Raw genomic sequence first — 16,247 nt, 5'->3', positions numbered from 1 at the left:
TTTGCGTGGGTGATGAAAAGTGTAAATCATTAAAACACAGAACAATGAAAGTGTAGTAAAAATAAAAATTGAATAAATAGTTACCTGCTCAAGGATGACACTTAGCAGAAATTCGGCTGCATCTCTGACACGCATTGAGACTGGTTTCAGCTCTTTCTCATCCTTCAGCTTGATTTTTTCTCCTGGTTTACCCTGTACAACAAAAATAAATTGTTCATTCAACTTTTTAAAAATTATCATTTATACTTGAATCACACAGAGAATATATGAAAGATTAGAAGAATCGAAAAGAAAAAGAAGAGGAATCAAGAGCACAAGAAAGAGGAAAATGAGTAAGAAGAAAAGAGAAGAAGAGGAAGGAAGAAAAACGGAAAAAGGAAAAGAGGGAGATATTGCTCAAAAAAGTGATAATAATGCTGATCAAAAACGTGACAGTAATAATGGTCTATAGTGAGGTCCAAGTTATAATAATAGTGGAGAAACAACGTTGCCGATTTTAAATCTGATACCGGTATAATACGAATATATATAGATCTATAGCGTCTCTGTAGTGAACGAAATGAAATCAGATTGAATGGAAAATTGGCAATAATGTAGTTGATTTTTACTTGTTAATACGATCCTATTATAAAGTAAAGATAGCACAAGAAGATATCCCATGGTTTAGGGTGTTTATGTTCTAATTTTCAATGTGATCTCAAACCGATATTCCACGTAGTTCTTTTTCGTGAATCTATGTGACGCTTGTAGTCTCTTATACTGTGCCGTTTGACACTCTCAGTAATAAAACAGTAGTGATGGACAGTAGTCAATAGTAGGCTAATCAGCTTGAGTTAACAAAATATCGGTTTTACTTGGAATTTGGAAGCTAAACGACCTATACCATGCGATATATTTTTATGCTAACTTTTCTCTTTGGTTTCTCCACAAATGATTCAGTAACTCATGGTACAGTATCAACACAATATGATACAGTATCATCAACTTGATACACAACACCAACTACTACGACTATAGGCTTCAGTGAAATTTGGAACATGAACGCCCTAACCGTGGAATATCGTCTTATGTTATCTTTTCTCTATGGTATCACCATAAATGATACAGTATCACCACACATTGTACAGTATCACCACAAAGCCACTTGATTGATCAATTGTGATTGAAAAATGATACAGTATCACCACAAGATGATACAGTATCAACACACATGATACAATATCAACACAGAATAATACCGTATCATCTGAACTTGATACACAACCTGTCAAAATTTGATACAATACTTCCAAACTGAATGAATTCTACAAACCATGGGATATCTTCTTATGCTATCTTTTCTCTTTGGTATCACTATAAATGATACAGTATCACCCCAAAATGATACAGTATCACCACACGATACAGTATCAACACAAAATGATACAGTATCATCTCAACTAGATAAACAACACCAAAATTTGATACAAAACTTCCTAACTGGATGAATTCCACAAACCATGGGATATATTTTTACTTTCCTAGCCCTATTACCATAGGTACGGAAAGTATTGCTTTCCAAAAAAATTAAGGAACCCTAATTTCAAGTTCTCTATACGTTTCAAGGTCCCCTGAGTCCAAAAATATGATTTTTATGCAATATTTTCTCTTTTCAGACTCGCCTGTGACTTGGAGCCAGATATTCCCAACTCGACCACTTCGAAGAGGGTCTGCAGCCAGTCCTTGTCCTGCAGGATGTAGGGATGGGCCAGCAGCCAGACGGCCGCACACTGGAAGGCGGCCACTATGGTCGAGTGCAGGTCCTTGGAGTGGGCGGGCGGAGGGCGCCCGCACTGGTAGACTATGTAGTCGCAGATCCACTTCACCGCACGTTTGCACTCTAGTGCGTCTATAAATGTAACAAACACATTAAATCTAAATTCTAGTCAAAATTGAAATTACTATTAGCAGTAGGAAGTCTAGTAGGAGTCTCTCTGTGTTCAATTGAACGAGCGTTAGTGAGTTCTCACTTTTGACTCACTGAAGACCAAAGTCGTTGTCCGTCTGTGTGTATGTTCTACAGTAACTTTAGCAAGAATTGATCAATTAGTTTCAAATTTTGAACACGTATTCTTCAAACCTTTTCACAGTTCAAGTTCGTTGGACAACAAAATTGACTCACTCCTTCGTCCTTTTTCAGGATATAAGAATAACAATGAAAGTGCGTAAGAAAATAATTGTTATGATTCAGTCAGCTGAAGAATTCATTGCTTGCAATTACTACATTTTTTCCATTCATTCATAACATCAGCTGAGGCTATTTGGGAGCTATCACACCCGCTGACACATGATTCCAGCTGGTTAATATTAGATGTTGAAGCGACAGAGTAATATTTGAAGAGTAATATTTTTATTCAAATAGGATCCCCAATGAAACCTACTGTCAAATGATTCTTGTAAGAGAAATATTTTGCTGTTTTCATAATTTTCATCAACTCTGTATAATTAAAAGTTGCAGGTTTCAAAGATTACAATACAACAGTTCTTGAGCGAGTTCTTCAACCCAAGGGGTCACTAGTATAATATATTAAGTAAGTCAGGTAAGTTGTTCAGTCTCAAAACGCTATGAAAGGGGTATATCGATTGTCGGATCAAGCTCATAGTCCGGAATATAGGCTCATGCATGAATTATGAGATGGACGATGATGAGAGATGTTCAAGATATAAATAGTCGGAGTGCATTTGTTTTTATTATTTTTCCATCAATTTTCCAAATCAACAACCACGAAACAAGTTGGAGATTCCAGATTATAGCCAATATTATGTCATTTCCTTTATAATAGTATAGAACGCTATGTGGAAGCATTTAACTGGCATCACCAAAAACTCCTCTATTCCCTAATTGAAAATAGTTATCAACGAATTAGTTTTAAGGGAAATGAACGGAACATAACCTCACACAAAACCGACGAATGACTTTATTATAGAAGCATAGAATCTTTAAAAAAATAATTAGTTTTGAAATTATGTAAGTAACAGTTATTTATTGTTAAATTAACTTACTAGAGCTGAGGAAACATAAGAAGAACATGCATATAAGTTTAGTATTATGAAAAATTTACACAAAGTTAACAAATAATAGCAAATACTGAGTGTACTCAATCCTACATTATAAGTGTACATATTTACAATTTATGGAAGCAAAATAAACAAATCGGCGTACAAAAACACTCATTTTTTGAAGAAATTAAATAATAATAATATTGATTTGATTAACACACAATCATGGACAAAAAACATAAATGTAGAAATGAAATATTTGAAAATTTTAGAATAAAACACAATTATAATGATTTACAATCGACCATAAGCAGTGATAACAATAAGCATTTCGTGTTAGAAAGAAAGGGAGTATTCAGTTTGATATATTTGAAAGCAACAGCAACAAAGGTCAAGTTTGAAAATAATTTTTGAATTGAATCATTCACATACCAGTTGGTTTTTTTGCTGTAAGAAAAAAGAATAACTATATTAATTTTTACAACTATATCTTTCAATATTGAACCTTTCTAATTCATAAATATCACAAACATCAACGTAAAGAATCCAATCAATCAATTTCATTCAAATCAACACAATACAATATTCATAAAAGAAATCAAAATACAAAAAAATCACAATCAAAAATAAATTTCTAATAAAATACAAAACAGGCTTCATGGCGGGGTGTGTTGAAAAGAAAGAAAGGAGGAAAAATACCTAGCCAACTATGGTTTCCCATGTAATAGACAGGTAGAGGGTATAAAAGTAAGGAATGAAAGGTCAAGAGGAGAAGAAAAGGGAAGTATTAAGGAAGAAAATAATTTAGATTCTGTTAATTCAAATCGGAACATTAACATTTAGGATGAACTCATATCTATAACATTCAAAACCTCATATATTTTGCTTGAAACGATATTTCATAATAATGATACCAATGATAAGAGGAAAGTAATGATTGTTTAGTTTATGTTATAGTGATATTCACGTTGCAAAGTCAGTGAAAATCTTAGAACATCACAGTTGCCATTAACAAGAATTTACTATTAACAATAACACACTATAGTTTTAATAGATGCAAGTGGATAGAGTGCTTGCTCTGAGATCCTGGGTTCAAACGCACATATCACCACAAGTTTTTAACCAGGCCACTCCCGTGTTATCGGATTGGCACATTAAACTAATAAATAATCAAATTGATAAAAAAGCTTGATGTTTTGCTTTCTCTATTTACTAATTTGATTGACATTTGTGTTTTATTACAGAAATATTATTTTCAAAGTCAAATTGTATTTAGAGGACAATTCATATAATTGTAATGTATTTTATGGCGAATAAATTGATTTTGATTTTGAAAAAAAAACTGTTGGTCTGGAGTAAGACAGCTTAAATTTTATATTTATTTATTCATTTATTGTACAAAATACTACAATCATAATATAATTATGACATTGAAGGAAAGACTAGGCTGAGCCTGTACTATTTCTCTCCAAAAATTTCGATAAAAAGTTAATGTTGTCCAAAGGAAGAGGTTATAATATTTATATTATATTATATAAAATAATTATAAAAAGTTATAAACTTGAACGTTTTACAGTAGAAACATAACCTATTTTTTGGACTTTTTATTAATTTATCAAAATTTGGGAATGGAATAGATTTGGGCCAAGCCTGTTGTTCCTTCCTAATCATATTTATATGATTTGTGATTCTGTCCACGATTAAATAATTAAATAATATCACACTCTGATTCGTCACTTGATCTTTGGTCCAGGAATAATGATTTCAAGTTATATTAAAATAATAATAATGAATATTCAGACGAGGTGGGACCTTCCCGCAAGGGACTACCCACCAACAAAAGCCATACGAATTTACTTCATTTACTAACAATATTAATTAATAATTATTAATTATGAATAATCAATACTAGATCAAATACACCCGGAAAAATTTCAAACACAGTATTCTGTCGTCCTATTAACCAACAATGTCCACCAACTTTATAACGAGAATCTCATTATACAGTCCTATTCTCGAATTCAAGTGAAGAGTGCATTTCATTTCTTTAAAACAACACCGATTTAGTAATGCCATAGAGAAAAGATAGCATGATAAAATATCCCATAGTATAGATCGTTTATGTTCCAAATTTGAAGCCGATGTTTTGTTAACCCAAGTTTATTATTACTGTTTTGGCCTGATAAGAATGCAAGGAAAGCACAGTATGAGATTGTTCCAGCAATCATTTTTATAACTCAAATATGTGTAACGCTAGTTCGCCTCCATGGTGCACATTAGTTGACACTAAATGGACTAGCAAATGATGGCGGTCAAACAAACTTATGTTCTTCTGACTGAAAACTACACAGAATTTCAAAGAAATTGAGAATATACAGTGTGTATGTAGGCATTTGAGACTCATGAGCTATATATTTGTTGTGTATCTGCCATACGCTGAATATATGATTACACAATACGTGTAATTGAAGAATGTTAAGTGACACATAACCTAGCTACATTTGGACTGTTGTATAAATTAGAATTGGAACAGTTTTGGTCTTATAAGCCTGTAGTACTTTTCTGTTACTTGTGTGATTCTGAATGATTGAATAAATAAATAAATAACAGTATGAGAGCCTCAGCATCAAAAAGCTTCACTAAAAAAACTACTAGGACTATCGGCTTGAGTTAACAGTGAAATTTTGAACATAAACGCTCTATACTATGGGATATCTTCTCATGCTATCTTTTCTCTATGCACCTCTCAACTTTGTGTAGAATTACTGAGACTGAGTGAAATACATCAATTTTGAGTGAAAACTCACCAGTATCACGTATATGGACTCTAGCCAGTCCAGACAACAGTTCCAGAGCTGCCAATGATACATTCAGATCGGTTTTCCATGATGAAATCAACCGGTGGCAGACCAGATATGTTGCACGAACTAGCAACCCGTGAGCAGAATCTAGATACAACAAATTGAAAATTATTATCAATAAAACTCACTCAACTTCTCACAATTCTCTCTAAATTAAAATAAAAAAAATAACTTGTTTGAACCAAGAAAAACGTGAATTGATTGTTAGTATATTGCATAGTATATTGTTAGTATATAAAAGTATATTGCATTTGAGGGTAGGACCACATTGGATGCATATATGTGCAAGTGCACGCTTGGTTATGCATGACCAAGCACGCAGATGAGAAACAAAATCTGGAAAGACCTATAGAAACACTCACACTGAACGCGTGCACTTGTTGGTTGCGTTCAGTGTGAGAAGCTACAAACAAGTCACAACGTGTTTCAATGGCTCTTTCCAGATTTTGATTCTCGGCTCATGCATGATCTGGAGTGCTCTTGCAAATACACGCATCTAATGTGATCATACCCTGAGGCCCTTATGCACCAACTATGTTCAACGATAATCTACGATTACATGAAGGTGTGGTTGCATTAATTATGACGAGTGTTATTCAGGTTTGAACCAACAGCTGATATATCTCCGTTTAAGTCAAGATGGTGCATATGGACCTAAGATAGTGATATAGAATATACATGAGTCAATTTTCAGAAAACTATATATCATCACAGTATACATACAGTATGGAAACTCGGCTATAGTGAGGTCCACGTTATAATGACAGTATTTGATTAAAATTGGTGTTGCTATCCTTGTCTATCATTCGACAAAGCAGGTAGCATTATCCTTTTTTAGCTCCGCAATGATGCCAAATCTGTTTTTGACAATGTATAAATATAATAAATTGAGACAGAGAAACGGCAACGCTGTTCTTTTATCTTCATCTACTGTCATTATAACGTGGACCTCACTATAGTAACCTGGCGCAAAAATCCGCCATCTTGTTAGGAAGTTCCGCATTGTAATATAGTGAGGTCCATGTTATAATGGCAGTATTTGATTAACTTTGGTGTTGCTATCCTTGTCTATTATCCCACAAAACACATAGCAGTATCGTTTTCTAGCTCCACAACGTTGCCAAATAGGTTTTTAAGAATGTAGAAATATAATCAATCAAGGCAGACAAACGGCAACTCTGTTCTCCTATCTTTATCCACTGTCATTATAACGTAGACCACACTATTGGATTGATGGGAGGTTTGGATCACTTTATTGATTCGAATCAATTGATCTCGTTCACTGCCGCGAGCCAATCAGAAGACCAGGATTCGAACTTCCTAAGGTCACGTGACGTGTCTAGTATTTGTGTCATGTAAAGAGCATTGGTTGGATAGGCGTTTGATTGACAGTTTCCATTCTGTATATATTCTGCGATATCGGCACTATTTAGACATGAGAAGAATGAATTAGCACTCATAAAGTTCCATCACTCTTGAATTCTTTAAGAAACCAAATAGTTCTATCTAAAACGTAGTAATAAAGAGTTGTATAAATTGATAATGCATTGATGTTGACTTCAAACGATCATCTGATTGTTTTATGGAAATTTTTGTAAATTTACGAACCACTAATATCACAAACAGTGAATTTTATTGGGATTTTATTATTTAAATAAATAGTGTGAAACATAACTAATTTGACAGCGAATACTGAGATGGATAGCTTATTTGAAATTTCATATCCCTATATTTTCTTAATCGTTCAACAGGATAATTTGTATAAGAATTTGACATGCTCTATTCCGATGCCACACAATATACAGGGTGATTCTTAAATATGGTAAAATAATTAAATGCGTGATAATAGAGGTAAAAAAGCTCTTATAAACATATATCCATAAACGCTTCATTAGCGAGCTATACAGGGTGATAGATTTCGCCTGCAATTCAGTTCCTCTATAGAAATACACCGATGCTGAATTGTTTGGGGACTAGTTTTTGAAAAACTTATAATGGATTCATATGGAAAAATATCTGAAAAACTGAATAAAACTAGTCTATATTATTTATAAGTAAACAACCATGGAAACTCCAAGTAAAAGTCGAGAAGAATATAGAAGACTATGAGAACAGTACATAAACTACATAGTATAAGAGTAGTTAAATTTTAAAATACTGTACTGTAATACATGGAATTCTCAGATTATCATGAAGGAATTCATTGAATAAACCACAACACATCATGCATTACTATACATCATGCATACATCAATATAGTACGAGTTGGCAGTAAATAGAGAATGGTGAACGTGCTAGATATGTAACTGACTTCTGTCAAGCTACTTGAGAAGAACTGGTACAGTGGATAAATGAACTATAGCGATAACACTGTTCATAGTGTCAGCATTGTTTGAATGGGAAACATTGATGTTTATATGTTTATTGAAATTTAAATTTGTTCAAACATGTTTTACAAATGTTTTTAAAATGCAATTATTAGGGAAAACAAGAATCATGATGGTAAAAAGAGAAAAGAACTTCAATAGCTTAACAGCTGTGGTTGAAGTTACTCATTGATGTTACTCATAAGATATGCTGACGGTTTAAAGTGAATTTCTAGAGAACTTAAAATGTTCTTGTATACAACTATTCTAACAAGATGATACATATATGTTGAACTGTTCACATTCATTGGAAGAGAAGATGTATTTATCACAAAATCACATTGATATAAAGGATGCAGATATTCAATATGATAGACAATTTGTTTCATAAAATGTCTAGTAGCACTCACAAAGTGCATTAGAAAAAATGTCTCAAAATGTCACACTCACAAAGTATTTTGAGATACAAATTGTCTTGTAAGAAAGAACAAGATATTTAGAAATGTATTTATTATCATCAATCATATTTAGAAGAAATCTTAATACCTTGGAGAAAACCAACTAGGTATTAGCCAACTACATATTCCCAACTAGAAACTATTCTGAAAATAGATTGTCCTAGCTGCGTTATACCGCAAATCGTTGCAGTATGCCGCAAATTGCTGCATTTTACCGTAAATCGCAAAGATTTGCCTCAAATCGCTGCGTTATGCTACAAATCGATACGTTTTGTCGCAAATCGCATCGTTTTTTCCGCAAATCGCTGAATTATGCTACAAATCGATACGTTTTGTCGCAAATCGCAACGGTTTTTCCGCAAATCGCTGCATTATGCTACAAATCTATGCGTTTTGCCGCAAATCGCTTCGTTTTTGCCGCAAATCGCTACGCTATGCTACAAATCGCTGCGTTTTGCTGCAAATCGCTGCGTTATGCTACAAATCGATGCATTTTGCCGCAAATCGCTTCGTTTTTGCCGCAAATCGCTGCGTTATTATGCTTGGGTAGTAGACCATTTCTAAGCAGCGCTATTCAGCATCCTAACCCATAAAACCTTCGCACCTCAGATTGGACTTTGGACATCTTCACTATTTGGATCATTATTAATATTGAATCTGTATTTTCATTATAGAGCTATCAACTACACAAAATCAAACTTTTGAACTATTACACAAGTTTAGACTATCACTCCAACATAGAACTATCAACTACACATAAATAAATAGAAACATTAGCATTGGACAAATTAATTATTAATCACAATATAAACAACTTTCCAACACTAGACGATCACAGGTTACATACATAGATGACAATAAATAAGGGTAGGACATTTCTATTAGTACAGAACAGTTAGTACACTTGATTAGAAGATTAGAAATTAGACAGATTAGGAAGAAAACAATACATAAATGTGAACCACAGGAATAATATTGAAAATATAAATTAACTTCTTGATTGGTTGCTAGGACCACTGAGAACGGAACGAAGACTAAAACTAGTTTACCATTAATTGTTCACAAACAAAATTTTACATTGATTTATGAAAAAGATGTGCGTTCTATGATAATTATTAAATTAAAATGAAAAAAATTGACTTGAAAAGCTTAGTTTGTGAATTGTAACCAAGAACCTAGATAGCTAAATATTTGTGTAGTGAATTTAAATAAAAAATATTTGGTTATAAGCTGAGCCACAAATTTCAGTTTACTTTACGGTAAGTTCGTAAAAGAAAACTCAACTTCAATGAAGAGAAAATCAATTAAAATTGACGTGAAAGTTCAAGATCCCGTTCCGTTTACTGTGGTTGGAAAAGCGTAACACAATCAAAAAGTACAATAATATATTTCAGTATTCAATCCGACACCGAATCATCACTTCACTATGCAAATTATGAGCTATACACTATAAATTTGCAAATATTTGCTCAATCCAATCAACCAGTTGGTAAGATATTGAATGAATACACTTGAAGCTGCAAAATATCATTGATAATTGAATAAATATTACTTGTCCATGTCTAGTAGTAAACTTTACTAACTAGAATTAGAAGTTTCAACAACGAAAATCAGTTAACCTTTATCAGTTTTGAAATTAGTTTTGGTTGTTACACCAATAGCAGTTGTAAACTCTACTTAATAGAGATTAGATTGATAATAGTCAAACGCCTTATATGAGATCGCTGTAGTAGGAATAAAAAAAATTAGACTTGGGACAAAATAGCTGTGTTGCCAATTTGTGCGAGAATGTACATTCTCATGCAAGTCCACATGATAAAATATATTCAATTTGACAACACAGTCAATACAGCATTTGCTCATTGAATATATTCAGTCCTATAGGCATGCATGAAATCTTCATAGAATAGCACAATTTGGCAACGCGAATACTTTTTCCATGTCTCAATATGTTTTCTGCAGTATATTAATATTTGCATTATGCTCTTCGCTTCCTGTATATCCAAGTTCATGTTGGAGCTAATTTGACTTTCCTGACGTTCATCAGACTCATTTGAGCACTGAAGTCAGTTTATAATCACACAAGAAGAAAACAGAACTTATTAAACATGAATCTACTGTCAATTTTGTACCCTTGAGTAAATTTAACATAACTGCTTTTGAAAAGCCTTTTCCAACCTACAATAGGTCACTCTGTGCATCTTGGTTGGGTACCTGGCTATGTAGGCATAGGTGGTAACGAGCGTGCAGATTGGCTTGCTAAGCAGAGTTCCAGTATGCCATTCTTTGGTCCAGAGCCAAGCTGTGGCATAAGTAAAACAACTGCCTTTCACACAATAAGTAAATGGTCCAGGGACTTACATCACCAGCAATGGCAAGGTCACCCTGGTCAAGCACTTGGCAAAACGCTGCTAGCAGACGCAAGCTCTTACTTCACCAGCTGGCTGGTGAGGTTGGGTAGAGGTCAGGCCAAGCAGTTGATTGCTCTAATGGACATGGCCACTTCAGGAAAAATCTCCACACAATTGGACTCAGAAATGAAAGTCGGATGTGTAGGCTTTGTAATCAGTCTGAAGAGACTGCCAAGCATATCATACTGGATTGCAATAGACTAGGGGCAAGAAGAAGGACTGTGTTTGGCTGCAAGCGACCAGGTGATGAATGGGATGTTAGTATAGGGAAAAAACACCTGGATCTTGTAAAGGACACAGGTATTGGTTTGCCCAACTAACGTATTTGGGACACACAATAAGCTTCAGTTGACGTGTGAGGTTCTTTGGACCTTTGGATCCTTGAATCCGTCCCTTCAATAACATAACATACAATAGGTCAAGATGAAAGCAGCAATTCTATTGTTGTGACAACTTCAAGTGTTTTCATTCAAAATCCAGCACACTATCACCTCGACTACTTTACACAGAGTTAGTCAGACGCACAACCCACATCACATGCTGATTGTTAACATTTGCGGTTGCAGTTTGTTTATTAGTTACGTTTGTTGGGGGCGTTGATCACGTAAGAGTGTTCGCCATCCGTGTAGTAGACGTTAGAGCCGCCATCTTGTTCCTCGGTGATTGTGCCGTCGCTCATTCCGCTAACCGAACTCATTGAGTCTGCTTCGGTCGAAAATTCGGTTTAGAATTAAAGTAATCAGTTAAAATTAGTCAATAGCAGGTAGTTTAAATTAAAATAATAAATTTGAAATGAGTAGGAGAGTTAAATATTCAATGATCTAATTCACGTTAGATTGGTTTGAAATTATGAGTTACAATTAGTTATAGCAGGTTTTAAATGAGTTCTCAACTCACCCAATTGAATTATTGTTTGTATTGATATAAAATAATGGGTTTAAATTGAGTACCTGGGTGAGTTGAATTTTTCACAGTTGAATAAATTAATAGTTGTAGATGGATTACAATTATTAGTTAATAGCAGGTATTAAATTAGAGTACTCAACTCACCCAATTGAATCATTGCTAATAAATTTGTTTATATTGATATGAAATAATTCATTTGAACTGAGTACCGTAACGAGGTGAGTTGAATGCTCCACAGTTGAATTAATAGTTGTAGATGGGTTACAATTATTAGTTAATATAAGGTTTGAAATGAGTAGCTAACTCACCACATTGAAATAATGGCTGAAAATTCATTTATATTGGAATAATAGATTTAAAATGAGCAGGTGAGTTACATATTCAATACTGCAATGTTGAATTGATAGTTTAATTGATTAAAATGATTCTATGATGATTTTTAAATAAGCATATGAGTTGAAAATGAGTAATATCAAATATAAGTTGAATGTAAGTAGCTTAATAAGTTGAAATGAGTAGATAAGTTAATAAGATTTAACTATAGTGAGGTCCACGTTATAATGGTGGATAAAATGGTGTACAAAATTATATGATCAACTACAATTGAAGTTAATCGTGCAAATGATCAAAGTATCAAAGTGATTATAATCAGATCTGTTTATAATCAGGCATGACAATTTAGAGGAAAATTTCAATTTCATTCTATTGACATTATCATTGTATCAGTCAGATTAAGGTGAACAATGTTTTCTTTTGAAGGAGGGTAACCTTTAATATTAGTTTCCATTAATAAAAGGATGAATGAATGGCTCATGAGACATTGGATGAATGAGTTAATGCATTGATATTGATGGATGAATGACTGGATGAATAAAGAGATGAATGAATGAAGTGTCACTCACCAGAAGATAGAAGATTGGACGTAGAGTCACTACCACTGGCTGATAACACATCAGGCTGGGTCACCTGGTCTGATTCTTCAAAAGTGGCTGAGTCTTGTACACTGAGCAACAAACCTCCTGTAAAACAATTCATTTATTTACTTACAATACAAAAACTATTAATCCATCAATTAATTTAATTATTGCCGGCCAGGATAGCCGAGACCACTAAGGCGTTTCACTCTTAAATCTGCTAGTGCTACCTGGTCGCGAGTTCGAATCCTGCCGAATCCCATCGAATAGGCATGGACGTTTGATCATCTCATAAACCACCCTCGCAATTCTCATTACCCACGCACAAACAAAAAAGCTCATGTGGGCATCATCCGCAATAAAATGTTTTCTTAGAGAATTTTATTGCTTTAAACTATAATTTAAAATATGGAAGTTAATTAATTCACAATAAACGATACTAAAACAATAGATAAATGGATTAATTAACAGTATACACAGTAACTGTAGTATAGCGAGCTGGTTTTCACCAAGATATTCGAAGGCATACAAAAGAATTTGGACCTTAATCGAGTATAAAAAGTACATTCACGATAAACATTGCAACATAATATGTTGGAAGACATGAGATACAAAAATTTAGAATAAAAAACAAAACAAAAACAATGCAACGCATAAGAAAAAGACACGATTTGTATGAGAGATTATAAAAGTATATGTACTTGCTTCTTTAGAACAATTACAACTACTTTGGACATTTTATTAGACTAAATTCAAGAACAGAAGAAGTTTTGGGCTAGCGTCTGTTCTTTTATTCCGTTATTGTAGTTGTTATATTAAATGAATGAATAAATAAATAAACTACAATTGTTCTATAACACTACAGAACAAAAAATTAACAGTGGTTGAGTCAACTTCATGTCAATTATCAATATACTTTCTCATTCAATATAGATACATCTTATAGTTTGAAACCTTTTCTATTACAGTGAAAGTTTATTGTAGATTGCAATTATTAGTAATGAATTCTTCTTATGACTCACCCAAGAGCATCTGAGTATTTTGTGGATCAGTTTCGACTTGTAGGGCATTAATCAACAGGTTCATGAGTCTTGGCTTCAGTTGAGAAAATGTCAAAGGAATCGACTCATGTCCCAGCAGTGGTTTGATTGGTAAATTCTGCGAATGGAAATAATAATAATTCAATAACACTGTTCAAGAGCTGAACAAAAAGACAAAAAGTTTTCAAAACCACAGATTTTATTGAAAGTGGAAAGACCGGTTTCGGTTGTTACATCATTATCAATCTCTGGTAAACTAAAACCGGAACCGGTCTTTCTACTTTTAAAAATAATCTGTGGTTTTGAAAATTGTTTAGTCTTTATTTAACTCTTGAATAATTAGGTACCACAATATTAACTTCACAACTATATAGGAAGTGAAATTATTCAAGAGCTTGATAAACAATCCTCAAACCTCAATGAAAGTATTGATGTAGGCTAGCCCTACATGGATAGAATCAAGCTGAATCATGGTAGAATCATGGAATCATGGTAGAATCCTGGAATCATTGTAGAATCATGGTTATCAAGGTGAATGTTTTAGCAACGAATTTATGAAAAGATAAGAAGTGGGAGTTTTATGAGATTTGTTCAAAGATGATGTATTTTATTTTTATCTTGTTCATAAATGTAAACTTTTAATGAATAAAGTGTTAATTACAAAACCACATCTACAACAATATAGAGATAAAATTTGTAAAATTAGCACATTCTGAACAGTATTGATTTTATAAGGTTTTTTTAAATAAGGAATGAAATTCAAATATAAGTAACATTAGCTGCTAATTATGAATTCAAATTTATCGACTTTGTATTGTGAATATAACTTGAGATCACGCATTGATTTGTAATTCTTGTTGAAAATACAGTATAATAAGCTTCGTTTTATAAAAATTCACGGTACTAATGAACTTGAATTATTTGATAAATACTTACTTGATAATGCAACGGTAGAACCAACATTGACAGGAGAAGATGTATTGAGTTTCTTCTGAGTTCAACCTTTGAAACTGATGGAGACCTGAAATAGTAATTTTATTTAGTTGAGAGGATTCAAATTATGAAAAAACATTTATGTCAGTCAAACCTTTGAAACTAATGAAGACCTGTAATAGTAATTTTATTTAGTTGTGAGGATTCAAATTATGAATGAACAACATCTATGTCAGTCGAAATGCTATCTACAAGTGTGTTTTTTTATAATTGGCATTGAACAATATTAACAAATAAACTTCCATTGGAAATGGATGTTGAGTAGTTGAAGGCCTCTTAATGAGCCTCTTAAGGCCTTGAGTCGTTCTAGGACACTTATTAAAACTAATGAAACATTAAATCGATAAGCTTAATTGTTCATCATATTTAATGAGTGTCCAAGAAACCAGACCTAAAGGTGCGTACAGACTTTCGCTCTGCTCCGCAATCGAACGTCACTCGAGCAGATCGAAGGAGGAGCAAGAGTGGAACGCGAGAAGAGCGTGGAACAGAGGTCGAGCTTGGCTAGCTCCTAGGTCGAACGTCGAACTAACCAATAGTTGCTTTCTTCAATAGGATGTAATTGGAGTTAACTTACTTCAAATTCAAATCTTTCTCGGGTAGAACGATTTCTAGAGCATCTATGAGGCTTGGCACCAGAATCTGAATACCATCCAAATCGAGACGTAGCAGATCAGGGGAATTGACCAGAATACTCGACAACGTTTCTTCGCACTCCCTGCCCTGGAGACAAGAACAAATATTGTGAATCATTTCATTATTGATGAATCATTGATTTATAACCATTGGAATTCTTTTAATTTCAGTTGTGAATAAGTATATAGTAGATAAATGAAAACTGTATAGGCTAGTGAATATGAATGGTTCAATAACGAGAAAAAGGTCGGCTGCCCTCAGGGCTCTTTCACACGGGAAGCTTTACGGCTCTCGCTTCTATATGGGGGCGTACTTCGCTCCTACTACCGCATCTCTCAAACGAGAAGCATTTACGGTCCCTGAGCTCAGCTGTAGAATGGATCGAATACGAGCTGTTGCCTTGTACCAGAGAAAAATAATACCAAGTATATTTACTTTATCTATCTTGAACGATACATTTACTCTATGCTTGTACCTTCTCTACCGTCGCCACAAACTTCGAAGTCAAAAACGCCAAAGACCAAGACTATCTTGGGTATAACCAATCAATCAAAAACGCAATGAAGCAGAAGTTTTTCCCAAGCTTTACTAATAATAGAGACAGGGTGAGAAAAAGTTTTTCA

At 33.7% G+C, this 16,247-nt stretch overlaps 1 protein-coding gene across 10 annotated transcripts in view; it reads right to left on the bottom strand.

The window, feature by feature from the left end:
- Window positions 1-16,247, bottom strand: part of LOC111064411 (ral GTPase-activating protein subunit beta) — an 89,261-nt gene that overhangs the window by 21,335 nt on the left and 51,679 nt on the right. For 3 of the 10 annotated variants that reach the window (XM_039436731.1, XM_039436726.1, XM_039436734.1), the window contains 9 exons: window positions 15,566-15,711; window positions 14,932-15,016; window positions 13,978-14,113; window positions 12,944-13,060; window positions 11,718-11,840; window positions 5,847-5,987; window positions 3,472-3,486; window positions 1,662-1,888; window positions 85-192 (listed from right to left, as the gene is read on the bottom strand). In XM_039436731.1, coding sequence (XP_039292665.1) covers window positions 85-192; window positions 1,662-1,888; window positions 3,472-3,486; window positions 5,847-5,987; window positions 11,718-11,840; window positions 12,944-13,060; window positions 13,978-14,113; window positions 14,932-15,016; window positions 15,566-15,711 — 1,098 coding nt within the window. The remainder of the gene's footprint in view (window positions 1-84; window positions 193-1,661; window positions 1,889-3,471; window positions 3,487-5,846; window positions 5,988-11,717; window positions 11,841-12,943; window positions 13,061-13,977; window positions 14,114-14,931; window positions 15,017-15,565; window positions 15,712-16,247) is intronic. The other 7 variants (XM_039436730.1, XM_039436735.1, XM_039436736.1 and 4 more) reach the window with 5 other exon arrangements.

The sequence above is a fragment of the Nilaparvata lugens genome, chromosome 10 (genome assembly GCF_014356525.2).
Source record: "Nilaparvata lugens isolate BPH chromosome 10, ASM1435652v1, whole genome shotgun sequence".
Classification (NCBI taxonomy): Eukaryota; Metazoa; Arthropoda; class Insecta; order Hemiptera; family Delphacidae; genus Nilaparvata; species Nilaparvata lugens.
This window is presented reverse-complemented; position numbering and strand designations above follow the sequence as displayed.